At 43.8% G+C, this 27,679-nt stretch overlaps 1 protein-coding gene across 11 annotated transcripts in view; it reads left to right on the forward strand.

Moving 5' to 3' along the window:
• The window catches only part of MYCBP2 (MYC binding protein 2), a 342,387-nt gene that overhangs the window by 195,862 nt on the left and 118,846 nt on the right, over positions 1–27,679 (forward strand). For 6 of the 11 annotated variants that reach the window (XM_085852542.1, XM_085852550.1, XM_085852551.1 and 3 more), the window contains 18 exons: positions 7,081–7,287; positions 7,524–7,655; positions 10,442–10,620; positions 11,482–11,627; positions 14,432–14,532; positions 14,657–14,875; positions 14,977–15,199; positions 15,859–15,983; positions 16,126–16,213; positions 18,295–18,353; positions 18,471–18,643; positions 18,820–18,964; positions 19,726–19,929; positions 24,362–24,417; positions 24,504–24,619; positions 24,811–24,911; positions 25,527–25,643; positions 26,010–26,150. In XM_085852542.1, the coding sequence (XP_085708668.1) occupies positions 7,081–7,287; positions 7,524–7,655; positions 10,442–10,620; positions 11,482–11,627; positions 14,432–14,532; positions 14,657–14,875; positions 14,977–15,199; positions 15,859–15,983; positions 16,126–16,213; positions 18,295–18,353; positions 18,471–18,643; positions 18,820–18,964; positions 19,726–19,929; positions 24,362–24,417; positions 24,504–24,619; positions 24,811–24,911; positions 25,527–25,643; positions 26,010–26,150 (2,532 nt within the window). The remainder of the gene's footprint in view (positions 1–7,080; positions 7,288–7,523; positions 7,656–10,441; positions 10,621–11,481; positions 11,628–14,431; positions 14,533–14,656; positions 14,876–14,976; positions 15,200–15,858; positions 15,984–16,125; positions 16,214–18,294; positions 18,354–18,470; positions 18,644–18,819; positions 18,965–19,725; positions 19,930–24,361; positions 24,418–24,503; positions 24,620–24,810; positions 24,912–25,526; positions 25,644–26,009; positions 26,151–27,679) is intronic. The other 5 variants (XM_085852545.1, XM_085852552.1, XM_085852544.1 and 2 more) reach the window with 4 other exon arrangements.

Consider the following 27,679-nt stretch of genomic DNA (forward strand, 5'->3'; position numbering starts at 1 on the left):
CGACAAGCCAAGCTATGACGTAGATGTGTTCCACGTCGACCGTACGTAGAGCGTACGGTGGGCTTGCGTTATTCGTGCGGCTGCCGTAAGCTCTTCTCAATGAAAAATGAATTTTCCCAACCCCCAAAAAATTACGGCGGCCGCACTATTTCCACGGTCGCCGTACGGTGGCCTTGCGGTCTGTGTGACTACCTGCGGGCAACGCAGGGTCGACGCACGGTTCCCCTACGCCCGCCGTGCACCTACGTATGGCCTCCGTGGCAGTCTGCGTCGACCGTGCGTCCACCATGCGCTACCGCTAGAGATCGGAGTATAGGTGTTTGCCTATACTGTGGTGCCCCCAGAATCCCAATTTAATTCGTTCCAGGAGGCTGTTCGGATTGCAAAAAGTTCGGATTCCAAAAATATTTTCCCAATAAGAAATAATGGAGTGAATTAATCCATTTGTAGACCCAAAGAAAACCCACTTTCAAGACACTTTAAACTGAAATTACCCATGTTTAAGATAAAATAAGATGAGTAAATGACCTTCGGTGGTGGTGTATTGTATGTAAACTGGTACAATTACCACATCCAAAGGTCCACACAGGCTTGTGCTCCGGCCTGGGTTCCGATCGCTCGCGCACTCTGCGAGAGCGCTGCCCCCGGGGCAGCTCATCAAACATGATGCCCGTAGAACCACAATCACTTTCATCAAACGCATCGGGCTGACGTAATCATGGATATTTCAAATTACAACTGGTTTTGCTGTGAAATTCAATCCTTGCCCGACAGTCCGTTACACCACGTGATGGGATTGCTTTTTTGTTATTTATTAAAACACAAGATGATTAAAAAAACAAACATCACAAATGAAGGTGAAAACACGAGGTAAGGCCTGTCACATTTGGCTCGGCGGCCGGAGGGCTACAAAATGTACGGGCACTTATAAAGTGGCCGCAGTATTTCCATGGTCACACAATGTAGCAGTCACATATGTTTTTAGCAGCTGGAGAGCTCGGCGTTCTTCTTCTTCTTCTTCTTCTTCTTCTTCTTCTTCTTCTTCTTCTTCTTCTTCTTCTTCTTCTTCTTCTTCTTCTTCTTCTTCTTCTTCTTCTTCTTCTTCTTCTTCTTCTTCTTCTTCTTCTTCTTCTTCTTCTTCTTCTTCTTCTTCTTCTTCTTCTTCTTCTTCTTCTTCTTCCAAAACCTTTATCTCTCGGACTCGACTCTTGTATAAACAAGATCCGGATCGCCTTAAATACTGAGCACATGTACACATCCTCACATAAATGGTGCCTTTTGAGAGTGTCTATCATGAACTTTTAAATATATTCGGATATTTGCTTTAAAGTTTCGAAAACTTGACGTTACTATTTAAAGATTATTCCATTTATCGTATTGTAATTTCGTAAATACATGATATATTTCGTAAATACACGATATATCGTAAATACGTAAATACATTATGACGGGTTTCGCTATTGGCTTAATGAAGGCACGTGACGAAATATCGGAAGATGTTCTTGTTGTTTTTTTTTAGCCGACAAAACCTTTAGGTTTTGGACGCTGCTCTTGGACACATTTGTCCTTGTTATTTTTCGGGTAGTCGCACAGCGTATTTATAAATTGTGGAGACCGAAAACGTGGGTGTGCCGTACGGTCTTTGATTTGATGTCGCACAGTGACCTTAGGGCGTTCCTGCGGCGGCCATAGAATTTTGAAGGCAGACGCAAGGCGACCGCAGGGGGACCGCAGGGGGACCCTAAGCCGAACGTGTGGCCAGACGGACCGTAACGAATGGGTTATTTATTTATTTTATTTTTTTCCCAGTTTTTTTTTTTTCCCAGTTTTTTTTTTCCCAGTTTTTTTTTTTTTTTGCCAGTTTTTTTTTTTCGGCTTGTCGAATTTCTACAGCGAACGTAGAAATGAAAAAAGTTATAACTCCGCGTTATAATTCCACGGCGACCTTACGGCCTGTAAAATATAGCCAAACGGCGTAGGGCCACCCTGAGGCCACCTCAGTTTCTCTGCGGCCGCCGCACGTTTCTGTCAATTCAGAGGGCGTAAGGCCGCCGTAGAGCAAATGTGACTGAGGCCTAAAGTATCGATCGACACACGAGAGATGCTTTCACGAGGACTTCCACCGACGAACTGAATGAACAAAGCGCAAAGATGCGGCTCGAACAGGTGGGGGAGACACGTGAACAAACATGAACGCCACGTTGTGTTCGGTTTTTTAAAATGTATTAGGTTTTTAGGGCAAAATTTTCTCGAAAAAATTGTTCGGATTCCAATTTGTTCAAACAATGGGGCGTTCGGATTGTGGGGGCACCACGGTATATTATAGTTACAGTATATTCAGTTATATATACTGGTATATTTTTATTTCAGTAAAAAAATGAACTGGTATATATACCACTCGTTACCGTCCGTCTGGCCGCACGTTCGCCTTAGGGCCCCCCTGCGGTCGCCTTGTGGGCACCTTGCATCTGCCTTGAAAATTCTATGGCCGCCGCAGCGACGCCCTCAGGTCACCGTGCGACATCAAATCAAAGACCGTACGGCACACCCACGTTTTCGGTCTTCACAATTTATAAATACGCCGTGCGGCTCCCCGAAAAATAAAAACATATGTGACTGCTACATTGTGTGACCGTGGAAATACTGCGGCCGCCGTATAATTGCTCGTGGCCGCAGATTTTGGAGATCCCACGGCCGCCATGGCAAATGTGACCTCAGCCTTACCCCACTGTTCTCATCTCCACTCCTCCAACCCTCACATCCCCTCTCTGAGTGAATTTAAGTTGGTAAGCTGTTGGATTGAATTGATATGGTGAACATGTAGCACATGCTTGATGAGCCAAATGGCTCCCTTCTGTGTCCAAGTTCCTTGTATAACAATTCTGTGGTAATGATGTATTCATTTGCAACTCCACATGGGTACTCTGGACGTTGGGCTACCACAGGACGTTGGGTTGACATCCCAGAGATTGAGAATGCTTATCCAGCTGAAGGCACCCACTCAGAAGCTTGGGGTGAGAGAGGGGAGCAGAGCAGGGTTGGAGGGGGGGGTGCAGGAGGGAATATTTTTCTCTGCTCTTGTGAGGTCTTCCGGACCAATGCTAACAGCAATTTGCTGCAGTAAAGATTAGTCGAGCAGTTATGATTGTGTGTTTACCTCAATTGGCAGAATAAGCTGACGGCGCTTTATCACGGTGAGGTTGATCAGCCTTTCCATGCGGGACAAGTGAGAAGCGAAAAGAACAAAGGTCGAGGCACTTGTACGAAAGATGAAAATCCAAATTTATTGTTCTCCTGGATCTATAAACTCAGGCAATGAATACTTCCACAAAAATGTGAGTCTGCCATTCCAGGCAAGGTGTGAATAATCAAATGGGTAACAATGAGGCGTTCAAACTCCGATAATTAATCAAACAAGAATCTGAATGGAACAAAAACAAAACGATGCAAGTTCTAAGCAGAAAGGCAAAATGTCAGGTACGGTACAAAAAGTTTCTTACAATCTATACAGGAAGGCATTCCATGTGTATTAATCAAATAAATATTTCCATTTAATACACTAATAATATACAGAACCCAGATTAGTTTTCAGTTCAGAAAAAAATATTTTGGACTCACAATCATTGTAGAAAAGACTGAAGTTGTGCACCACCCTACTGCTGGTAGCACCCACACAAACCCTGTCATCACCATCGATGGAGAACCAATGAAGACAATAAATGCCTTCACATATCAGAGAACATGCACAGATAGCATGTGGGAGTGAGTGGGTGAGTTTGTTGGGGGGGGGGGGGCGAGCTAAGGATCGACCAAGTTTGTCAAAATGAGTTTTTTTTATCGTCACCGTGAGTGACTTGATTATCTTCCAACACAAAAAGCTTCTAAGTGCACAAGGCGTGAGGATTTTGAAATCCTGTCTAATTGTTTGTGTAGAGTCCAGACGAGTGTGTTTTGAAAGTTGATAATGACTGGGCAGCCAATAATAACTCACAGCGTACCTGCTCTGAGGGGTGGCATGCACCGAAGTGGCTGCAGAAGAGGACTGTTCAACATTGGCACAACACCCCATGCATGGGGGTGGGTGTCACTGTCATTGGACACTGTGGACCTAGCGGCCTTCAACCAGGGGCGTAGACCCACCAAATGAAATGGCACGAGCAAATATTGAGGATTGAGAAATTCTCTCCAGCACGAGCTGCTATGACCAATGTTTTCCCGGCAATCGATGCATTCCGACCGCTCCTTCCACATTGCGCCTTTTTGTACCTTTTCAGCATCCTCGTTTGTTTTCTCTCTGCTTTGATCTGTACTTTAACACCTCAATGGCATACCAGCAGCTTTGATGATCACATATTCGGGTCACCCAAAATGTCTCCACATATTGTGTGGAAGAGTTGTTGTAGGTCTGTTCCCCCAGCCAGGTTTAGTTGCCTGAATGTTTGGATTTGAACAAATAATTCTGGAAGTTTCTCAGAAGTCTGCTCACGTATTACGGCACAATTCCACTCTCCCAGGATTGAAAGACAGACTGAGACACTGGACTTTAACACAGAAACACCATTGCAAGACTTTTATATTGTTACGAATTTGGAATTCAATTGCACACAACATACAGGTTCCCTTAGTCAGCTATGTCGATAAGTGCATGTTCCCGAGATAGCTCACCTTTCATTGTTTAAATGTTCAGAGATCGATTAGATGCGCTGCGGATCGATTTAATAGTTAGGGAACGAAACAATGGAGACGTCCCTCCCCCTCTTCTGCAAAGAGGAAGAAGAACCCCGCGGTGATGTCAACAACTCCCTCCCACCCGTGGTTGAGCGGGGGGTGGATCACGAGGGCATGAGTAACGCCGGGTGCGGGGAAGGGGGGTGCAAAGGATAAAGAGGACATCTTTTCTTTGTTCGTGTGGGAGTCCCGTGGTAGGGCTGAGTTCGTGGGCTGAGTTTGTGAAAGTCCCGTGTAAAGAGTTTGTGGGAGTCCAGTGGCAGAGTTCGTGAAGAGTCCCGTTCTGAGTCCCGTGTGCAGAGTTCGTGTGCTGAGTCCCGTGGGAGGAGTAAGTTTTTTTTTTTTTTTTGCTTCGGAGAGAGCAGTCGTTCCTGCTTGGCTTGAGGCCTTCGGAAGCTTTTTGCTTCGGCTGGCTCCAGTGAGCTTCAGCTGCTGCTTTGTTTTGGAAGGAAATTGAGCCGGTTGTTCGGCTCGAGCTGCGAGTGGAGGTTTTTTCCTCTTCTTCCTCTTCTTCCTCTTCCTCTTGGTTTGTGGAGCTTTTCGTTCTCCATTTTGTTTCCCGGCTTGGTGCGACGCATCGGCCTCTTCTTGGAGTTGGATCCTCAGGGAAGCGACGATCGACAGGAAGGATTGGCGCCTCGTCTCACAGGCACGTGTTGAGAAGCGCGGGAGGATTCGCGGGAGCTCGGGAAGGATCGCAGCGATTGGATCCAGCTCGCACTCGCTGGAGCCCGGGTCCAGACAAGTTGAAGACCACACGAGGTGGAAAGGTTCGAGTCAAGCTCTGAGTTTCAGCTCACCTGTCCTCCGAGCTGGAGCTCGTGATTAAAGGCCTCAGCCACCATTTATTGTGTGTGTGTGTGTGTGTGTGTGTGTGTGTGTGTGTGTGTGTGTGTGTGTGTGTGTGTGTGTGTGTGTGTGTGTGTGTGTGTGTGTGTGTGTGTGTGTGTGTGTGTGTGTGTGTGTGTGTGTGCGTGCGCACGCGCACGCGCGCGTACGTGTGTCCGTGGGCCCGTCTAATAAGTAGGAACTGCTGTTAAGTGTAAATGACTGTACATAATAAGTAGACGGTTGTGGTTCTTTTGTCGTGCTTTTGTTGCTTGTATAATTGCATATGTGTTTTGCCTTATTTAATCGCATACGTGTTTCATTATAATAAATGTCCTTGTGTGAATGTAAACCTGCTCGTTGCGTCCATTCCCTCATTGACGGAACATTTTGTGTGTTTGGAGTTAGAAAGCCGTTGGTTTGCCGTAATAGGGGAACATTTGGACCGACGGTTCTCGGCGATTACGCCGCTCGGAATCGTGCACGGACAAGCTCGCCTCGGCGGTTTGTTCTGTACGAGTTCCGTCGAGGGTGGAATACCCCGGTAGTTGGATCACGTGGGTATTTAGGTACATTGAAGATTGGCAATCGACCCTACCCCACGTGATCTGCCGATTGGCGTATTTCGGTTCTTGTACAAGGACCCGTCGCTCGGAGTTATCCGGGCGGCGATCTATATTCCGGGCGATCGGTCGGGCCGACTCGACTTGCGGCTCCGTTCAGAACAGTCGGTTGGCGGCCGACCCCCGGCCAGTAACAATATCAATACAATATTTAATCTAAGCGTGGTAAGCATTGTGCACACTCCATGATGCTGAACCATCACCCACCCACTCCCACTCTGCCACAGTTCATTACAGTATTAAATATTTTATGTTTGATGTCGTCTCCAGAGAATTTTCATGTCGCTATTGGATTGTCGATTAAAAAACACAACCACCAATGACTCCATTCATGACCTTAAAGGTAATGTATTTGCTCCACTTTGTCTGTTACACATGTAATGCCAGTCCACACATGGCCCCATGGGACTTGGCAGGATGGCCTAGAGATGGGCACACTCACCTCTAAGGCGTCTAGCCTGGGTTCGAATCCCGACCCAGCTGTAAGCTGTCATCCCTGTGTTTCACAAGCAGGGTTTCATCATCAATGTGTGTACTTTTCCTCGGATGGACGTTAAACGGGTGTCCCGTCTACCAGCATTCGTTGGTGAATATTAAAGATCGCATGGTGTCCTTCGCGAAGAGTAGGTGAGCTATCGCCGGCACCATGGACAAATTCTAAATTCCTGCCCTAACCAGCAGAGGGCATTGCATCAGCGGCACAGCCGCACCCTCAGCTGATGATGCTATCCTGCAGCTATGTGCTGCATAGGAATGAAGAAGAATGCCCCAGGGAAACTTGGGATAGATAATATAATGCTACTTATGAAAAGGCAAAAATCCCTGACCATAGGAAATAAAGTGATTGTTGTCCCATTTGGAACCTCCTCCTGACCAACAATGTTGTATGTTTTGGGTGCAGGGAGATGGCACAGGGGGAGTCCACATGTTGCACAGGACGCCAAGCCGCTTTGCACGTACCAGCCAGGGTCGCAGCTGGAACACTGGAAATGGCTCTCCAGATGCAGTATGCTTTTCAGTCGACCGGTCTGGGGTGGTAGTAATAGGTTTTTGTCTGTATGGAGGTGGTGGCACACACGAGTACGAGCTGGAGCTGCTTGTAGATGATGTGAGTCTCTTAATTACATTGCTTTTCTCCCATAGAGATTGGATCTTTATCTTTTGCTTCTTTTTAAAGTGAGTCACACCAGTACGAAGGTCCCAAAGACATTTAGAAACTCGTATTTTATAAAATCAAAAATTACGCAGAATAATTCCTTTCTACAATTTCATTGATCATTTAATTTTTGACTTTCATTCCAACCCTCCCTTCCTGACCTGTGTGGGCCCTATGCATGTTCGCAGAGTGAGAGGGGTGGCGATGCGATCCATGCTCATCGCTGGACATCTATTGAGATTGCAAAAGGTGTCTACAGTACGGATGATGGGAACGGAGATGTTGCTGAGGTCCGGCTTGATCGTCCCGTCTGCATAAAGGTTTGGCAATGATTTGGAAGCATGGTTGAAGTGATCAAATAAGAGAGGGGAATCTGGAGCACTTACTAATGCCAGGAGAGTGAGCATAAAGTAATTTTGATGTTAAAGTTTTAAAGTTCAAAGCAAATAATGTAACATGTTTGTTGGGGTTTCTCTTTTTGACATTTGTAATCTCAGCACCTATTTCATAAATAAATAAATAAATCTCCACACCTATTTCTTAAATAAATAAATTAATGCACCTTATTTTTAAGAACTATTTTTTAAAGAGCACCTATTTTAAAAGACATCTTAGCACCTATTTCATAAATAAATGAGTGTATCCCAACACCTATTTCAGAAAAAAAATGCATTTCAGCACTTAATGTATATGAGCAAAAATTTTTTTATGGCATTGGATTTAAAAGTTTGTGCAATGGGTTCAAAAGCAAGATCATAGAATGGGCTTTCAGAATCACCTGTTGACCATCGCGATTTTTGACCTTGAAGGTCAAATTTTCAACGTCAAAGGTGAATTGAGTGCAAAATATAAAAATAAAATAAATTATCCGAATACAGTACAATGTTCTTTCAGGAAAAACCCTTACAAAGTTAAATCAACAGTATTTGATGCAAAAATAACACTTTTTAATCATCATGTTCAATGGGAAGCATGAAGAAAAACCGAATAACTCCATTACGATTGAAGATAACAATTTTCAAGAGAGATTCAATAATTTTCTTGTTTAAACGGGTTACAAATATCCTACCTTTGATTCTCAAATCACTCAAACCTCATATTGATTCAATTTACACCATTCCATGATTTTTCATGCCATGCTCCTGAAGAGAAGGTCAAGGTCATTGGACAAATGTGACCCTCCAGTACAAAACCAGTCGGAAGTCGCAAAAATTCAATATTGAGTTATTGGGTTTATAAGCTTCACAACGGTGTATCATACATGGTGGTCCGTCACAAACTGACCGAGATATCTTACGATTTGTACTGGAGGGTCACAAATCACATCTTGTATCGAAGAGAGAAATTTGTGCTTTGATGAAAATATAACATTCAAATGTAAAGAAAGATGTTAATAATGGATACAAACACTTTAAATGACCATTACAAATAGTTTGGTACTTCAGTCAGAATCGAGGATTTCACCGTTGAGGTCAAATATTGAAAGTCAAAGCTCAAATGAAGGCAAATTCTTAATTTTTTCAGAAATATTCCTTGTCAATTTTTCTATATATTTGAGAACACACAAATGCCAAACTGTTGACTTTAAGGTGCGTAGAGTGTTTAAGGTGCATGGAGTGCATATTACTGACCATAATAAATGTGAAATAGGAAGAGAATCTTGACAGTAAAATGTAAATACCTCCCTTATCTTTGGGCTTCGGTTGTCTTTCGTCACTCGTTTTTTTTTTCATTGTTTTGTATTCACTGTCGAGGCTAGTATGAGAGCGAACACATAGAACGTACAACAAGGGGAGCAGGAGACAAGAGGGGTGGAAGAGGGAAGGACAAAACAGTGTAGTGGGGAATAGAGACATTATGAGATCTGTGGAAGGAAGAGGGATGGGGAACATGGGGAAAACAAGATGGACATGACAGGGACTTTTAAGAAGGAAAGCAGGGAATTTGAAGGAGGTGGGTTTGGGGTGGATTAACGGGGGTAGAAAAGATGGTAGTTTTGGATGGAGGAAGATAAAAGATGGTGGTGATCAGCTGTTTTGAAGACCTGGAGGGGAGAATGGGATTGAAGAGAGTGTGGGAGTTTATTCCAAAAGCGGGGAAAAAGAGGAATGAAAGAGTGAAGGTGAGCAGTTATTCGTGATTTTGGTAGTTTTACTAGAAGGGGTTTGCTGGCTGTCCTTGAGTGCCCTGCGAAAATATGGTGGGGACATATTTCAGACAGAGCAAGGGGGTGGGGGGGGGGGCGAGACCAGAGAGGGAGACTGTAGAAGACAGGCCTCAACCAGCTTGTGGTGAGATAGTGAGAGGCCCAAAGACTCAGCCTCATTGTGGGAGATACCAATGATCATAAATGCCTTGGTTTCCACAGCGTGAAGCCGAGAAAGGTGAGAGGCAGAAGAACCAGCTCAGAGGGGAGAGCAGTACTTCATCAGGCTGCAGACGAAAGCTTTGTATGTGGACAGGAGCTCGGGTTGGCTGAGAAAGGACTTTGCACTAACAGCGATGGCATTCTGTGTCTGTGAATATTCGACTATTGCTTGGACATGAATAATGCCAGAGAGCCACGTTAAGGCTTGATATGTGATGACCATAAAGTTTCCAGTCTTACCTTTGTTAGGTGATCGCCAAATTGCTGAAAGGATATAAGCCAGCCAATCGGTGACCTATTTTAGTGTTTGCTCTTCATTACTTGCCACCATTGTGTCGGTGAGGCATGGTTTTGGAGGGCATGACCGAGGTCAACATAAAGGAAATAGATAAAGGTGTTAAGAATCTGTAGAACTGTAAATTGCTGGATGCAGAAATAGACATTTGGGAAGCACAGATACGGAAGCTCAGGGTCAGGTATATCGCCTGCTTTGTGAGACTGAGTTTTAATTCTGGAAGTCTCAGAAAACCACGCATCAACAATCACTTCAAGACATTGATACGTATGAATAAAGAGGCCAAACAACAAAAGGTCATCACAACCAATTACAAATTTCCATCTGCACCGATGTATCCTCAACTCTGCCTTGCCTGTGATTTATGTCCAAGCTCCTCCAAGAGCCTGAGACCATTGTGGAGAAAAAATGTTCTTACTGTTCCCCCACTCCTCTCTGCACAGGAAGGGGTCAAATATGCAGTGCGCTTGAGAAATTACGGCAGTCGCACAGCCAATGGGGACGGTGGCATGACCACCGTATTGTGCCCTGATGGTGTCACCTTTCTCTTCAGCGCTTGCTCTTTGAGTAGCAACGGGACAAACCACAGCCGTGGGCAGATGCCTCATATCCTTTATTACAGGTCAGTGACATTCTCTTGGAACGTTTGTATGCTGTGATGATAAACATATTTTTCTCCATCATAAAGACAACCGAGATGGATAGAGAGACAAGGTGTAGGAATCATCAACTTTGGAGTTGGGAAGGAAAACTGGAATTGGAGTATAGTAGCAATTACCATACAAGGTGGAGATATATTAAAAACTTCCAAGACATCATGGATGAATCAGAAAAGTATTGTTTGGCACACAAAACCAGGCTTCTGGGAGAGCAATTAAAATGGTGTTGAATAATGTAATTGTAATTATGTTATCGACGTTGGTATATGTTTAAGTCCCGTATTTTTTGGCATGTATGTCGATAATTTTTTACCCCTGAAGTCCAGGTATCTACTTGTACTCAGAATCGACTTATCTATGGTTTAAGACAAATTATTCTGTCGCTTGTTTTTTAAATACTGTACCTCGATATGATAACAAACATTTGTCAAACTATTTACACTCCCAATTTATCTGAAAGGTCGTCCCACAAAGTAGCTCAAATCATATGCACAAACAGCTCATTAATATTCATGCCCCTGGAGTAACCGTAGAAACTGATGTGTTGTGACGGTGTCAGGGAGGAATTCACACCTCTATTGTTCTGACTGACTGTTTTGTTAACTATCATAGTTTGTTTTGCTTCGTCTTCCACTCCAAGTCGACTCGTCTAATAATGAAAGAAAAATGGTAAAATTAGCCAATTCGATTTGGACTCCATATCGACTTGTACACCAAAAATGGGTATTTATTTGTCCAGCTGTGATTTAGTTATTTTTTTTTAATCTATCTTATTTATAAATAATGGTTGAATTTACAATTTTTATTTTATTTATTTATTGCAGGACAGAGAGCGAAATTGAATCAGGGGCTGAACAATCAACCAGCCGTGCCAACGAGCAAGACCAGAGCCGTGCACGCATCCTGGCTGTCATCTCGGCTGTGGCCACCGTTGCTTCTGAATTACTTGGAATAGCACTTAATCGAGCTGGTACAGGATTTTGTGATAAAACGACTTGGTCTTTCATGCATCCATCACAACTCCACTTTGGAATACAGTGGATTAGGATGGCCATGAATGGAGAAACGCAAATGTGCAAGGGTTCTAGGAATGAGCACACTACAGTTAGGACAAATGCACCATTCTCACGCTCTGCACCATTCTCACACGCTGCACCATTCTCACACGCTCTGCACCATTCTTACATGCTGCACCATTCTCACACGCTGCACCATTCTCACACGCTGCACTACTCTCACACCCTGCACCATTACCACTCTCTGCACCCTTCACACTCTTATGTCTCTTGGTATTTGTCTGGTTTTTCTGAATCCTTATACTCTCTCTCTCTCTCTCTCTCTCTCTCTTTATTTTACTTTTTGATACATTCCTCACACTGGACTAACAAATCTGAGGAGAAGTACTAAGTATTCTCTACAAGAGCAAGGTAAAATTTACAGTGCAGTCATGGGGCAACAAGTGGGCACAATCAGAAAGGAAGGGGGGAAGGGAGAGGTGGAGGGAGAGGGAAGGAGGGAGAGAGAGGGAGGGGGTGAGAGGGAGGGTGGGAGAGAGTCGGAGGGAGGGAGGGAGAGAGTCAGAGGGAGGGAGAGAGTGAGTGGGGGGGGTGGGGTGTGAGAGAGAGAGAGAGAGAGAGAGAGAGAGAGAGAGAGAGAGAGAGAGAGAGAGAGAGAGAGAGAGAGAGAGAGAGAGAGAGAGAGAGAGAGAGAGCTAGAGAGAGAGAGAGAGAGAGAGAGAGAGAGAGAGAGAGAGAGAGAGAGAGAGAGAGAGAGAGAGAGAGAGAGAGAGAGAGAGAGAGAGAGAGAGAGAGAGAGAGAGAGAGAGAGAGAGAGAGAGAGAGAGAGAGAGAGAGAGAGAGAGAGAGAGAGAGAGAGAGAGAGAGAGAGAGAGAGAGAGAGAGAGAGAGAGAGAGAGAGAGAGAGAGAGAGAGAGAGAGAGAGAGAGAGAGAGAGAGAGAGAGAGAGAGAGAGAGAGAGAGAGAGAGAGAGAGAGAGAGAGAGAGAGAGAGAGAGAGAGAGAGAGAGAGAGAGAGAGAGAGAGAGAGAGAGAGAGAGAGAGAGAGAGAGAGAGAGAGAGAGAGAGAGAGAGAGAGAGAGAGAGAGAGAGAGAGAGAGAGAGAGAGAGAGAGAGAGAGAGAGAGAGAGAGAGAGAGAGAGAGAGAGAGAGAGAGAGAGAGAGAGAGAGAGAGAGAGAGAGAGATGGAGAGAGAGAGAGAGAGCTGGAGAGAGAGAGAGAGAGAGAGCTGGAGAGAGAGAGAGAGACAGAGACAGAGACAATGAAGATAAAGAGAGCCCAGCAAGTCAGAGTGTTGGGTGAGGAAAGGTTAATGGGTGTAATAAAGATCATGGGTCAGGATGGGTGATGACAGGAGGTGATGGTACACTGCCTTCTCAAGCCCTGGTGGAACATCATGATATAACAGTCTCTTGTTGGCGGTTCCATACGAAATTGCTATTGACAAGGAATGCGTTTTTTTTCTGTCTCCCATGCCTTTTGGGAAAAAAATGGGGGGAAGTTGTCATTTGGTCTGTGTCTGTCCGTATTTGTGTGTCTGCCACGCTGTCTCCTAAACGGTTGTGCAGAAATTCACCAAGCCTGGTCGTTATGATCACCACATGGCACGAAGGTGCAAGAGCAGTATAATTTTTCGCTCTTCCCCCCCCCTCCCCCCGGGTGGGGTCAAAAGGTCAAGTTCCCAAAAATGCAATTACGAGCATATTTTTTAATGAAACTTTGTATATGCAATCAACATTGTGGGGTGCATGAAATATGTAATGTTTTTTTGGGGATTTGACCCTGGGTCAATGCCTCAGGGGGTGGGGACTTTTTTTGTTATTTTTCAACTTTGCTTTAGGTGGGAAGTGTGGATTTGTGATGGCATGCCATCGGCATCGCTCCAGTTTTATTTTCCATTGTATTATCTCTAATATTTCAGTTATTTCTCACATTCAAATTGCTCATGGGTTACCTATTTTTAAGGTAAAATGCAAAGGCTTCATTAATCTTTTTTCCATGAAGCTCAGCGATTGGACCCAACTTTGTGGAAATGCAGCTCAGATATTGCGGTTTAAATCTTGGTGAAGGTAGCAGTCTTGAGGTTTTGCATTTTAAGCATGTGAAAATGAAGCCAGTCTCAGGATTATTGTATCTCTATCAGATTGTTTTTTTACTATCCAGCTCTCCCAACAATAACTTTTGGAACAGTGAAATTATGTTTGCCCTGCCTTGGCACATCTACATTTAAGTCGACCTGTCATGGTGGATCCTTAAATGTTCTCATGGCGATTTGGAATCAGGTCAAAATGCTGCTTAAGAAAAGCAGCTTCATCCACATCTTCATCACTGCATAACACACACACACAAAAAATACCATTTCATGTTTTATTGCAAAAAACATTGCTCAGCTGGTTGGGTAAACTTATCTTCATTAGTTTCGATTTACTGAGAAAGCGAAAGTCATTGCTACCATTTACGTCGTTATGGAGAAACATGTACAAATATTATTTGTGTTTGCATTACAAGGACGGTGTAAATTTGAAAATCAAAGGCCAAGTACATTCGGAGATGTCGATGTGCATTTACATGAATTACAAGTTAGGTGAGCATAGACAGTATAGGGCATAGGCCAAAGGGTAACAGCATCAGGAAGTGTTAGGACAGAAACACCAAACAGAATGATGCTTCACAAAAGCTTACAAATTGATCCAAATTTTTTTTTTTTAATCTTGGTTGTAAAAAAAGGATGTATACATGTCCATGTATTTTCCACTCAGGTGATGATACCCCTGAGGTGCTGAGCTCATCTTGCCTCATTTCACTTTTGCTCCCACTGGTGTTGGCTCAGGTCAGCCCTGTAGCTGCTTCACACCCAAAGGTATATGCTCACACATGACTCTTTCTTCGAGCCTCAGGTGCATTTAATGCAAAAACAATCATGTTACAAACTCTAAATTTGGCATTAACCCACCAGGTCTCTCTTAATTCTACATCTTCTGCAGGTCTCAGTGGAGGTGTTCTCCCTGGTCCAGCAATTGCTTCCCATGGTTGCCCTACTCAATCAGAAGTTTGCACCTCCAACGTTCAACCCAAATCAATCAATGGAGAGTGTTTCTGGCACCCAGCCAGACTCTAACTCAATGGTCTGCACTACCTCCAACCATTACGCAACGCTGGAGAGCGAGCACCCTTACAAACAGGCTACCGTTTGCCATTACCACGTAAGATCTAAACTCTCTTATCTTGGGCATTTTCTCACCACAAATGATGGTGTTACATTGTTGTCATCTATTATTATTTTATTTTTCATACCATTCACAAGGTTTCCTTTCCGGAGCCCGTGCGATGGATGACGGTGGAGTTCGACCCTCAGTGCAGCACGGCGCAGCCAGAAGATTGCCTTCGCCTATGTATCCCTCACCAGCCTTGGCAGAGCATCGGTCCAGCAATGTCCCAGCATGCTTCTGATATGCAGTCGGGCATTCTGGAGCTGCGCAGATTCTCTGGCTCTACTGGATGGCCTGGCATGACATTAGTACTTCCAGGTTGGCATTCAGGAAGGCTTGTTTGCTTTTAAAACGTGGTGCAGCACAGGCGAGCATACTGCATGCCTGCATGCCTGCATACCTTGACACAAACTTTCTTTTTTAATCGGCATACTTTTCAAAGGTAAGTTAATCCAAGAAAACTGTACACCAAGAAAATTGTAGTAAAACTTTTTTGGTGTATTTTAATGCACTCAACTCACTCCCTGTCGGCATACTCGCCACGCATGCCCAGCTCCAAACTGGCAAGAGACTATTTTCAAAAACTGTGCTGAAGCCAAAGGATTGTGACTGTTCATGTGATCAAAGAAGCTGAAATATGTCTTATGGCAAATGCCTTAAAAACATGAGTGAGCGATTCCTTTTAAAAAAAAAACACTGCAGAAGATGCCAAAAAACAAATTTGACTTCCCATCTGAGATGAAATTTGCAACCAAATTTTGACATCATTTTCACATCATCAAACTAGGTTGTTTGCCTCTTCCCCTCTTGCTCATTCATTTCTATGATGCCAACAAGCATCGGAAGGGAAAAAAAAATCTAATGTCGCGATGGTCTATGTTGGTCAGTTTGTTAAACAACGTTGGCAGGTCTGTTGTTAAGACGCAACTCGTGCTCCATTCATGAAATTGATGTTTGCTTTATGATCTTTCACACAGGAAATGAGTTGGTGTTTTCATTAGAGACTGCCTCAGATTACGTGAAGGATGACAAAGCTTCCTTTTATGGATTTAAATGTTCTGTAATCGGCTACGAATTCAGCCCAGGCTCAGATGAGGTAAAGGTGAATGTGATATCTTTCTTGTCCTTTCAACTTGAATATGTCGATCATGAAAGAAGCTTGAGATGTGACTTTTCTGAATTATAAACTATTTTGACATCAGAGGTTCCCGTATGATTTTACGATGTGTGCGTTTCCTCCTCAGGGAATAATTCTGCTCGAAAAAGAGCTTTCTCACCTGGGCAGCATGTGTTCGACCTCGCTCATGAAAAAGGATCTTTGTCTCTTGCCCGGTAAGCTCTTCTCGAGTGTGTCATTCTGAGAGACTCCAATTATGTTTGCAAAAAGATTAATTCGTTACTTTTCTCTCTCATCTTGAAGTGGCTCTGGGAGTTTTCCTTTTTTGCCAATGCAAATTTATATGCCTAGTTGAAGATGTAACATCCATTGAAAAACCTGAGGAAATGTTACTGCATTCATCAACGCCGCAGTCGCTCGACTAACTCAAACTCGTTTCAGACCGAGACCTCGTGTACGTTACAATAATGCCGCTGTCGGATGCTGGATTTAGAGATTTGCTTTCGGGAAACCTCAGAAAAGGACGGATTTCTTCAAAACTGAGCAGCAGATGAAAATTTCACCAGTTTCTATGCCATCAATGAACTTGAAGGACTCTTCGACGTCGCATCGTCACCAGATGTGCCTCCGCCCACATTATTACATCATTATACATACTGTCATGTCCAGGTCAATTGATACCGATATGGGACGGATCAGCCGAGCTGGCTTTTTGCTCCCTCAGATGATGTTCCGAATTGATTGCGGACAACGCGCATGCACGTCATGAGAAGAAACACGAGAAACTTAGCTCTTTTTAAAACCAACCGGTTTATTCTTGAACCACAAGCAAATAAAAGAACCAGGGATGATGATCGCGAGGAGACGGCGGGTTGGGATGGAAAGGAAAGAAATGCAATTAATAAATAATTATACACAATGAGAATAAAAGTTATGGCGCCACACTCTGGACTCAGTCACTGACAGGAAAACGACAAAAACCAGAGGACTCAGCTCTGGTCATAGTGGAGGTTGGGGGGGGGGAGTGGGAGATGGTTGAGGAGCAACCATGAGCAGGCAATGAGAGGATGAAGCCCCAAAGGCAGGTCGAGGAACTGGGCTAGGCAGGAACGACGAAAAGGCAAGCACAGGTGAAGACAGGCAGACAGGATGACCTCCTTAGAACTCTCCTCAGACTCTCTCAGAACTTGATGGTCCTCTTTCTCCTCGGTTTTCCCTCAGAGTCAGTTCTCACACTTTTTCCTCCGTTTTACCGCAGCACTCAGCTCTCTTCGTTATGTTTATCATTCTCCTCGGACCAACCCTGTTCTCCTCAAACGTCGATCGTTCTCCCCATGCTTCGACGCACCTTACCAATTCTCCCAACCGCCCGATTCGGCTCCTCCCTCTTCTCCCAGGGTAATGCTCCACCCCTGGAAGGCATCTCTAGCTCTACCTCATTCACTTGCAAAGTCTCCCAGTGTCCCCGGTCAAAGTTGACAGAGGTTATACACACAATTTCCTTAACCATAATCCGTAACTATTACCACGCACTGCCGCCTGTATGGTGCATATTCAAATGAGACAATTCTTAAGCTAATGTTTCCCTACTTATTACATCGAAATTGGCTAACTACCTTACACGGACCATGCTACTCTATGGATTCCTATCTGCTCTATGGTGATGTCTAATCCCCCCACAAACGTAACATTACTTTTACCAAGTGTCACTTGTTTCCCATGGAGAGTGCGTCACATGTGCCTAGTTTCATTTTTTTCCAATTGGGTGGTTTCGCAGATACAGAGTCCAAAGTTTTTCCTTTTTTCTAACATGACTGCCACACCACTTGACCTATGACATCATAATTATCATAAAAAAACATTCTATATGAGTAGTCACACCTATGGTGAAAATTTTGTCAATCGGATGAGCTGTTGCAGAGAAAATTAGTATGGATGGGAGGACGGATAACCCGAAAACATAATACCTCCGGCGACTTAATCAGCAGAGGCATAAAAAGCTAAATGCAAACTCGAGATCTGGCTTTGTGTTTGTATCTGAATCATTGTTATCTTGGATGAAACCCCCTGCTGCTGTTGCTGAGACTGGCACTTGTGTTTGCTTTCTCGTCCAACCTTTTCGGATGACACATGCGAGCACAGATTTTGATCCCCCTCTTATTCTGCACCTCTTCTTTCTATATTTTGGTTTTCTCTCCTCACAAGTCTCTTCACTGAATTTGATTGGACATAAGCCTTTATTTGTGGACCTGCAGGCATTCCATTTTTTTTTCCTTTAACCTCCAAATGCTTTCAGCAGGAGGAGGTTCCGACACCGAGGCTGACTTGGAGATTATGGAGGAGGCTGCGTTGCAGGTGATGATAGCATTTACATTCTTGTCGTCGTACTATTCTGAACGTAACATTGCCACTGAAAAAAACTCCCAAAACACAAACCTTTTTGATAACTTGATGACATACCCATCTACCTAGGTGTACAAGGTGCACTCGGGCTTGTTGGGTAAAGGGTTGGCATTGGCGCATGCGCCCACAATCCGTGAGGCACTTGAAGACAATCTGCCACTGAGCCAGCAATGTACAGAGAGGGCCTTCCTTGACGATTTCACGTCGTGCAGCCCAGGCACGAGTGGTGGGCGCCTTGCCAGGTTATCATGACGTCTATGCATGCTCGCTTGCTTCTCTTTCCCAAGCTTGTTTTGTTTTGTTTTGTTTTGTTTTGTCTCATTATTATGTTTTCTTTCCCCAACTCTTATTTACCTTAAAAAATTTTTTTTTCAACAAAACATGCTCAAACTAAACCTGTGTGGGTTTCTCTCTTCAGGTGGCTACAGCCAGATTCATATGTGGAGCCTCGGCAGACGAGTGTGCTTCTACGGCAGGATGAGCTGCGCTGCAGTTGGCCATCCATAATTTCTGTACATACTTGTGACCAATATGGGGAGCCGGTCCATGGACCAAACCTGAAGGTTTTTTTTTTTGTACACGCTTCCTTTTGTTATTTTTTGCTCGTCTTTCCAAATAGTTTCAAGTTTACCAATTATTTCACCCAAACGTTATCAAACTTAACAAACCCAGGTTAACTGCTTACTATCACTCCTTTGCCTGCTCCTTCTCACAACTGTGAAATCTCCTCAGTCTGTCTAATCATTTTCTTCTCTCCACTTCTTTAAAGTGGCGTGTCCTCACCATCTCATGTTACCCCCTATTACTATTCCTGATCTTTTATATTCTCTGCACTGACTCTACTTTCCTATCCACCCCCATTTCTCCACATTTATTCTGTTGTCACCTTTTCGTGTCTGCTTGCGTGTTCTATGTCTACTCATCCCACTCTGTTCCCTTGTCTTATGTCCCCACTTATGGCGGCCTGTGTTTGTTCCTTTCCCATTTCTCCCTTGTATGAAAGTGACTGCTCCATCACTGTGTCACTCTCACCCCTCTGCTAGCCAGCTAATACATGAGCCTTGATCACAATAAAAATATCACTATAAAAAGGAATTTTACATTTATTGATGAATTTACTTTCCTGCTAATTTGGAAATCTTTGCCAGGTGTCTTGCTTCTGGCTCGTTTTATCAGAAACAAATGATTTTTGTTTTGTGTTAACTATAGTTTCTCTTTTCTTGTTTTATTTTTTTCCTTGATATTTTGCTCTTTAAATTATTGTATTCTCATTAATCAACACCCCTCTCCTCCCCCACCACCTTCCCAAAACTACTGCTGCCAGGTTGAAGTCAAGGCTGTGCCACGGGGACAGAAATCTAGCTTGGCAGAGGTTGAGGCAAAGAAGCACCACATTCCCGGCTCCCTGAGCCCTGCTATACTCCTTGGAGACCTCACATTTGGAGGCCTTCCCTGTCCCAAGCTCGAGGCATCTTATGAGCCAACACTCATCCGCGATACTTGCTACACTGCTATTACCATGATGAAGGTGAGAGAGAGAGAGAGAGAGAGAGAGAGAGAGAGAGAGAGAGAGAGAGAGAGAGAGAGAGAGAGAGAGAGAGAGAGAGAGAGAGAGAGAGAGAGAGAGAGAGAGAGAGAGAGAGAGAGAGAGAGAGAGAGAGAGAGAGAGAGAGAGAGAGAGAGAGAGAGAGAGAGAGGGAGAGAGAGAGCGAGAGAGGGGCGAGAGAGAGAGGGGGCGAGAGAGAGAGGGGGCGAGAGAGAGAGGGCGAGAGAGAGAGAGAGGGCGAGAGAGGGGGCGAGAGAGGGGGCGAGAGAGAGGGGCGAGAGAGAGGGCGAGAGAGAGGGGCGAGAGAGAGGGGCGAGAGAGAGGGGGCGAGAGAGAGAGAGAGAGGGGCGAGAGAGAGAGAGAGAGGGGGCGAGAGAGAGAGAGAGAGAGAGAGAGAGAGAGAGAGAGAGAGATATAGAGATATAGAGATATATATATAGATAGATAGATAGATAGATATTTGTTTTTTTTGGCTCTTTATTCTGTTCTATGAGTATGATTAAGTTTTTATCTTTTAAATGTCTAGTGCAATAGAATTTCATGTTTGGTTTAATAAATAAAGTTGGTTTCTCTAAACACGTATTCATGGATGATTTGTTGAATATAAACGATGTAACAAAAATTCTAGTGGATTTCAGAGGTGTTGTATACCCCTATCTTTCCACCCCCCCCCCAAATTATGGGGGTGGGGAACGAGCTTTGAAAGCCCTGAGGATTGAAAAAGGTGAGTAGGTCACTGGACGAGTGCATCACAGGAAATGAACCGCACGCAAGGTGGACTGATAAAGACAGCCACATGACAGTCTTCATAAACTGCATACAAGGCGGACTCATGCGATGTTAAATGATAATTGTATACCCTCAGCCTTTGCTTTAAAGTGAGCACATTAGATTGTTTCACAACTACAAGAATGACAAAACTGTTACATCAAAATACTACTTGTCTACTGCTTTTTATTACTTATCTTAACCGTTTTTGCTCGGATCAATAATTTATAAATCGATACCATTTACCAGTTATTATTGCTGAGTCTCCCCGATTGTTATGACCACCTGGTATTTCATCATCTATGTTCTTTCCACTTTCCATCTCGGGTTCATACGAGGTCTGTCTAAAAAGTAACGGGACTGACTTCACAGAAATTTTATTCCAAAAAAATATATTGAAATTACAGCTTGTCCCCTTCAAAATAGTTTCCCTCCAGTCTCACGCACTTATCCATCCTCTTCTTCCACGTTTCGATGCACCCACAGAAAACTTTTTCTGGAATCCTCCAGAGCTCCGTCGTCACGGCCCTTTTGATGGCCTCCACATCAGTAAATCGGGTCCTCTTGATCACCCCCGTTAGCTTGGGGAATAGGAAAAAATCACAAGGGGCCAAGTCTGGCGAATATGGGTGTTACTACAGAGTTGGCACGTTAATCTCCGCCAGAAACTGTCGGATGCTCAGGGCAATATGAGCAGAGGCGTTGTCATGGTGGAGCACCCAGGCGTTGTTCTCCCACATCCCTCCTCTTGTCCCGGACTGATCTCATGAGGAGCCGGAGGATCTCCTTCTACACGTATGGATTCACTGTTTGACCCTGTGGTAGAAACTCGAAGTGGACGATGCCCTTGATGTCAAAATACGTGATGAGCATCACCTTGACCTTCGACTTCGACATCCTTGCTTTCTTTGGTCTTGGTGATGTCGGACTTTTCCACTGACGACTCTGCCGTTTGGTCTCGGGATCGTATTTGAATATCCACTATTCATCGCCAATAATGACTCACGAGCAGGTCTGGATAGTCCTCGAGGCGCTCGATAATGTCTTGACAGACAGTGACTCTTTGCTGTTTCTGGTCCTCAGACAACAGCTTGCGCACACCTTGCGCATTTAGAGATTTTCAGTGATGATGCTCCAGACAGTGTCCTTGTTGATGGAAAGTTCCTCAGCAATCATCCACACCGTGAGTTGACGATCTGTGCGTACCATCTGCTTCACACGCTCGATGTTGTCCGCCGTTCTACTTATTGAAGGTCTTCCAGACCATGGATCATCTTCAACCTCCTCCCGTCCCTCTTTGAACCTCTTGCGCCATTCAAATGCATGTGTATGTTACATTGTTTCTTCCCTGTAGACTTGCTGCAGCATTGCGAAGGATTCGGAAGGTGTTTTGCCAAGCTTGGCAAGAAACTTCAGATTGGCTCTCTGCTCACGACTCAAAGCGCGACGACTCAGACTAGACAACGTGTAAAGCACGACCTGTAAAACAATCACGCAATGAGTGCAGTCAACCATCACTAATCATATATATTGCTGGAATGTTGCAAAAGACTGTGACGCAACCCGTTCATTCAAGTTGTGTAAGTGGAGCACACAGCAGGCTCAGTCCTGTTACTTTTTAAGATGGACCTCGTACATGTATGGCTTAATTGGCTTTGTAGCACCTACTATAGCATAATAGTTATAAGATTGTACGTCGGAAAGCATCTTCAAATTCACTTCCTGATGTTGACGATTGTACAGAGGCCTGCTGCTATTTTTTAGCCAAATTCACCAAAACTGTGCGTTGATAATGCACAACATTGAAGTACTGAACTGTGCATCAAGTACGTTGATCAGTACTGCAATAGAGAGACTGTGCATGTGTCTCCATTGCAGTACTGAAACAAGAAAAAGAGCAATCAGAGATTGCAGACCCTCACCAGGACTTGTTTTGTGTGGTGTGTTGTTTGTGTAGTTTTGTGTGGCATTTGTTTACTGGTGTGTTATGTAATTAATAAAATACATAATCAGAACAGTCACTTCTGGCAGTGATGACTGGTTCAGCCATTTCAGAGAAGATTTTTGAAAGTTTAAAAAAACAAAAACAATATGGCTGCCGAATCACGTGATTGATGACATCATTGAAAAAAACATTGTGGACGATTTTATCCCAAGATGACCCTCAAAAATTTTCATACTGATCAGATGTGGCGTTCTACCTATGAAATTATGATGTCATAACGAAGGCACCTATGACGTCATTAACAAAAATCACTCATTCCTCGTGAGGCGTTCTTGCTATTTGCCAAGCTTCAATCTTTTTCCTTGGTGCGGTTTCAGAGATGGAGGTCCAAAGTTTTTCTGTTTTTCCAACATGGCTGCCACACCACGTGACCTATGACGTCATAATTATCACTAAAACATTCTACACCTGAGTAGTCGCACCGATGGTGAAAATTTCATCTCGATCTGACTAGCGGTTGTGAAGAAAAACACGAAAGTTCTGTGCGGACAAACAAACAGGCCTCTCCTTCGGCGAGGGTAACGAGACATCATCCCAAAATTCAAAGCCTGCACATGTCTGCTTTGTACTCAAACTAAACTTCATGAAAACAACAGCTGATATATAAAGTATGTTTGTACATTTTATTCATTTGTGTTCTCCATATTCTCATAATAACGGTTTGGTGAAGGTTTGACACATGCTCAGACAAAAGCTCAAATGTTAAAAATGTTAAGACCTGCATAGACACACTGAAGCTCAATGGTAAATAAACAAGGAGCTGACACTCTCAGTCTCCTGCCTTTTGGGTGGTATGGGGAATAAATAGATGTGTAATATGAAAGCTAAATCTTGAACGGTTTTTGAAATATCCCGTACACAAGCCAAGTTATTGAGATGGTTGCCATGGCAACAAAATTCAGGCAATCACAGCCTTGATCGAATTAGGTTGAGATTGTGTCACGACATGAGGAATATAAATCTACAATATGAAAGCTAAATGTTCAACGGTTTTTGAAATATTGGGTATGCAAAAGTACATGGAAGGATGATCGGTCAGTCGGAGCTCATTTTAATGTCCCCCATCTCTGACCTTGGAGGCGGGGTGGTTGATAATAAAGACACATGCAAGCAATTGTCAAAAAAATCCGTATGCGGGGATTTTTAAAGTGCTTTTTCACCATTGAGAGATTCGGACTTAACTTGGTGCATGAGTTGGGTAGGTGATGAGAACAAGCTGATTAGATTTTGGTTCAGGTTTGGCTGCAGGTCCCTCCTATCAGTGGGATACTAAATGTAAACTGTTCAGCCTGGCAGAGGTATGTGCTCTACTGAGTGCCGTTATAGTTACTATTGTTATCATTACTGTTTTCATTTATTGTCCAGTTTGTGAGTCTGCCTCCTTGTTCTGTCGTCTTGGCAGCAAAGGAAAACCTTGCTTTGCATGCAGATGGCAGGCTATGTGACTATTCGTGTGCCTCAAATAAAAAATAACAACAAACAATCAGATTGCTTAGTTGTAATCTTGGGGGGGGGGGGGGAGGGGGGTGGGGATATCACCCTGCATGACTGGTCTATTAAGATCAAGATCGCTATTTTCTTTTATGTTGTTTTCTGAAGCTCTTTTTTACTCTTCTGTTTGTCTCTCTTCTATATCCACAGATATATGAGAAGTATTCCTTTGAAGAACTTAGACTCGCCTCTCCCACACCTAAGCGGTGAGCTTCCCTGCTTCGTTTGTCTTAAATACCGGTGTGAATGGCTACAGCTTGGACTGATCTCCAGATTGTCGTTTATGTTGCAGGCCCAGTGAAACCATGCTCGTCCGTAGCAACAGCGATGGCACGTATAGTGCTAACTGGACCCCGGGTGCCGTTGGGCCTTACACGATCCATGTCACCATTGATGACATTGAAACTGGTACAAATAATGATTGAGCTATGTCCTTTTAAAATATTTTCACAATGACTTTTTGAACCATATTTCTTGTCTTTACTTTAAGGCTGCTATTACGTTTATCAAAACCCCACACACGTGTTATAAACCGATTGGATTGAAGACATTCTTGATCTACACATTCAGCTACCACCAATGCCTTTTGCTCTTTTCAGGTTCCGGCTTGGATGTGGAGGTAAAAGAGCCACCAAAAGGAGTCACGCCTCCTGTGTGCTCACTACAGTCTCGTCCTAAAATCGAACAACAGCCAAATAAGGTATCATCAGCCTTCTCTTCATGTGCAGTGGATCCATTATATCTGTGTTTAGGATGTGCTGGATTGATCATGAGACTCGTATTTGTGCTTATTTCCGCTTTGACCTCTTGGATACACTGAAAGTCGTTAGTTTTTCCTTGGTGGAGTTTGAGGTTTATTCGCCTGACAAATGCTGCTTCCCTCATTGCTTCCTTTGTTTTTTTGCTTTTCTCTTCACCTCCATCACATTCTCCTGATTATGCTTCTGCTTCGTCTTCCTTACACCTCTTTTTTAATTGCTGAACTTTTTCTTTGAATTCCTTCTCCTTTCCTTTCCAACATTTTGTTGTTTTAATTTTCATCTTTTTATAATTTTCTTTCCAATCTCCTGCATGTTATTCTGTGTCTACACATCTTCCCCCCCCCACCCCCACCCTGAACCTGTATTGTGCTTCCATTTGAATTATTTTTTATCCTATTTTCACTTCCCCAATTTCTCTACTATTGCCCACCCTCACCCCTCCCCCTTCCCCCTCCTCCCTCATACCCTCTGCTCTGATTAAATATCTATTCTACTTCTTGTGCGATACTCTTGTCCCTTCATCGCTGTGCTCCCCCTGCTCGGCTGTGGGCAAGATGCGCAAGTTTGTCATGAAGGATAGTGCTGGGCTGCGTGTGCGCACTCACCCTTCGCTGCAGAGTGAGCAGATAGGGGTCGTTAAGCACAACGGCACAGTCTCCTATGTGGATGAGGTGAGGGTTCCCACACCCCCCCTCCCCACGTGTTTAACGTATTACGACACAACCGTCTGTCCCTTCTCATAAATCTCAGCAACACAAATTATTGCTCACTTTTCCAAATCACTCCTTTGAGTCTTTCTTTGCCTGCAAGCTTGCTCAGTCATAGTTTTGTGATTTTTGCAAAGATGTTTTTTAAAGCTATCAAACAAGCAAAGTTGACAGTTCATAAGTAAACAAAACAAATGTGTTTTGCCAAGTTGTGATTGTAAAAACAACAAGAATTGTCGATTTTATCACCAAATGAGTTTTACTTTTTGAACTTTTTTTGTCAGAAAAGTAGACCGGATTGTTCCCCTTTGCTACGTGCTCGGTCTCCAGGTACATAATGATGATGGTGTGTGGCTGCGCCTGAGCGAAGAGACAGCGAGGCGCTGGATTATGAGTGTTAATGGTAATCCTGAGGCATGGTGCCTGTCGTTCAACCAACATCTCGGACGAAACCTGCTCGTACCTCTTGAGGTACTTGTGCTCCAGGCCAACTCGTGGGCGATTGTGTGGGGGCTCTGATAAAAGAGGGGTGTGTGATCATCTCCTTAAAGATGCAGTTTGAAAAGCTTATTTTAGAATTTGCTGAAACATTTTAATATTTTGTAGATGTCCCAGACTTCTTCCAATATGCAGATTTTGTTTTTGCCTCAAAATTGGTCTGTTTAATTTGAATTAAACATATACGCCATGTAGAAGACTCACCACGACAAAATGAGTCGAAACTCGCACAGATAATTTTTTTTCATTTTTCAAGTTTTTGCAGTTTTGTATCGTTACTCTCTTCCGCTTTCTTTCAGAGCAAGTTTTATTGCCACACGTATTCATTAACACTTATTGAGGAAGGTACTGGCAAAAAGTTTGGGCGATAAACGACTCAGGAAATGATCGTGCTGCTCTCCAATTTGCAAGTTCTCGATCCTCAGTGGTATATTCTCGAAGATAGTTTATATTCATGAATATTCATTGAGTGGGTTCAGCTTTCAGCCACAAACAAATGGAGATTGTTAAAGATGGTGTCAACCTTTCAGAACATTGATTGCTGATTTGCCATAAGCGGTCATGTGGAGCAAAACTTTGTCTCGTCCAAATCTAGCACTGCTATGTGAGACTTCAAAAGTGATTACCTCGTGAAAGAAAATCAAATAATTTTCAACAAAGGTTGTCTTAAATGGGCTGCAATAAGCATTGTGTCATCGAGAATATTGAAGGACAACTTCTGTGATGCCGACAACACTGCTGGTGCTCTGAATGAGGTCAGAAGTTGTGACCTGGAATTAATTTCCACGGAGGAAGAATGTCACTAGTTGATCACTCATTACTTTGCTGATCCCTCACTGTCTGACGGTCATCGTTTTGGACTGTGATTCAATTTCTACTTTGTCCCTCTTATGCCATTACTGAGGCACAATTGTGTCACTGATGCCTTTCTCCTGCTTATTTGGACAGGAATTTGTAATTGTTCAGGCTGCTGATCATCGTTCATCTACTTCTTGTTGATGGACATCGTGGGATATTTTCATTTTTATTTTTTGTATGCAATGTCGAGGTTCGTGGACAAGCTATAATAGGCCATCAGCCGTAAGCTGTATCGTGCAGTTTCGTTCCACTCATTGGAGGGGTAGACAAAATCTTGATGATATGATAGTATATATCCAAATACATACGTATCCAAAAGTTTTCCACTCAAATAGCTGCAGTTATTGTGTATTTTCATCTTGAAAATCGATGCATTCCCCGCGCTCTCTCATTTGAATTTTCTCCACTCGGATCACGTGTAGGCCATGTGACGCCTCGACAGACAATAGATCGACTGACATCGTATGCAAATTACGTCAGACCGTCATGTGACCAGCTAAGTTGTCCAAGATGGCAGCTTCCTGCAGGGAGGAAATCACTGGCAGCTGGTCGGTGATTTATCGGTAATTTTTTTATGAATATGGCCAGTGAGGACGCTCCCCAGTGTATTATTCACCAGGACAATGTGGAGAATGAAGAAGTCA

This window comes from Eptatretus burgeri, chromosome 13 (genome assembly GCF_056783735.1).
Source record: "Eptatretus burgeri isolate ZD-2024b chromosome 13, Ebu_testis_v1, whole genome shotgun sequence".
In the NCBI taxonomy this organism is placed as follows: Eukaryota; Metazoa; Chordata; class Myxini; order Myxiniformes; family Myxinidae; genus Eptatretus; species Eptatretus burgeri.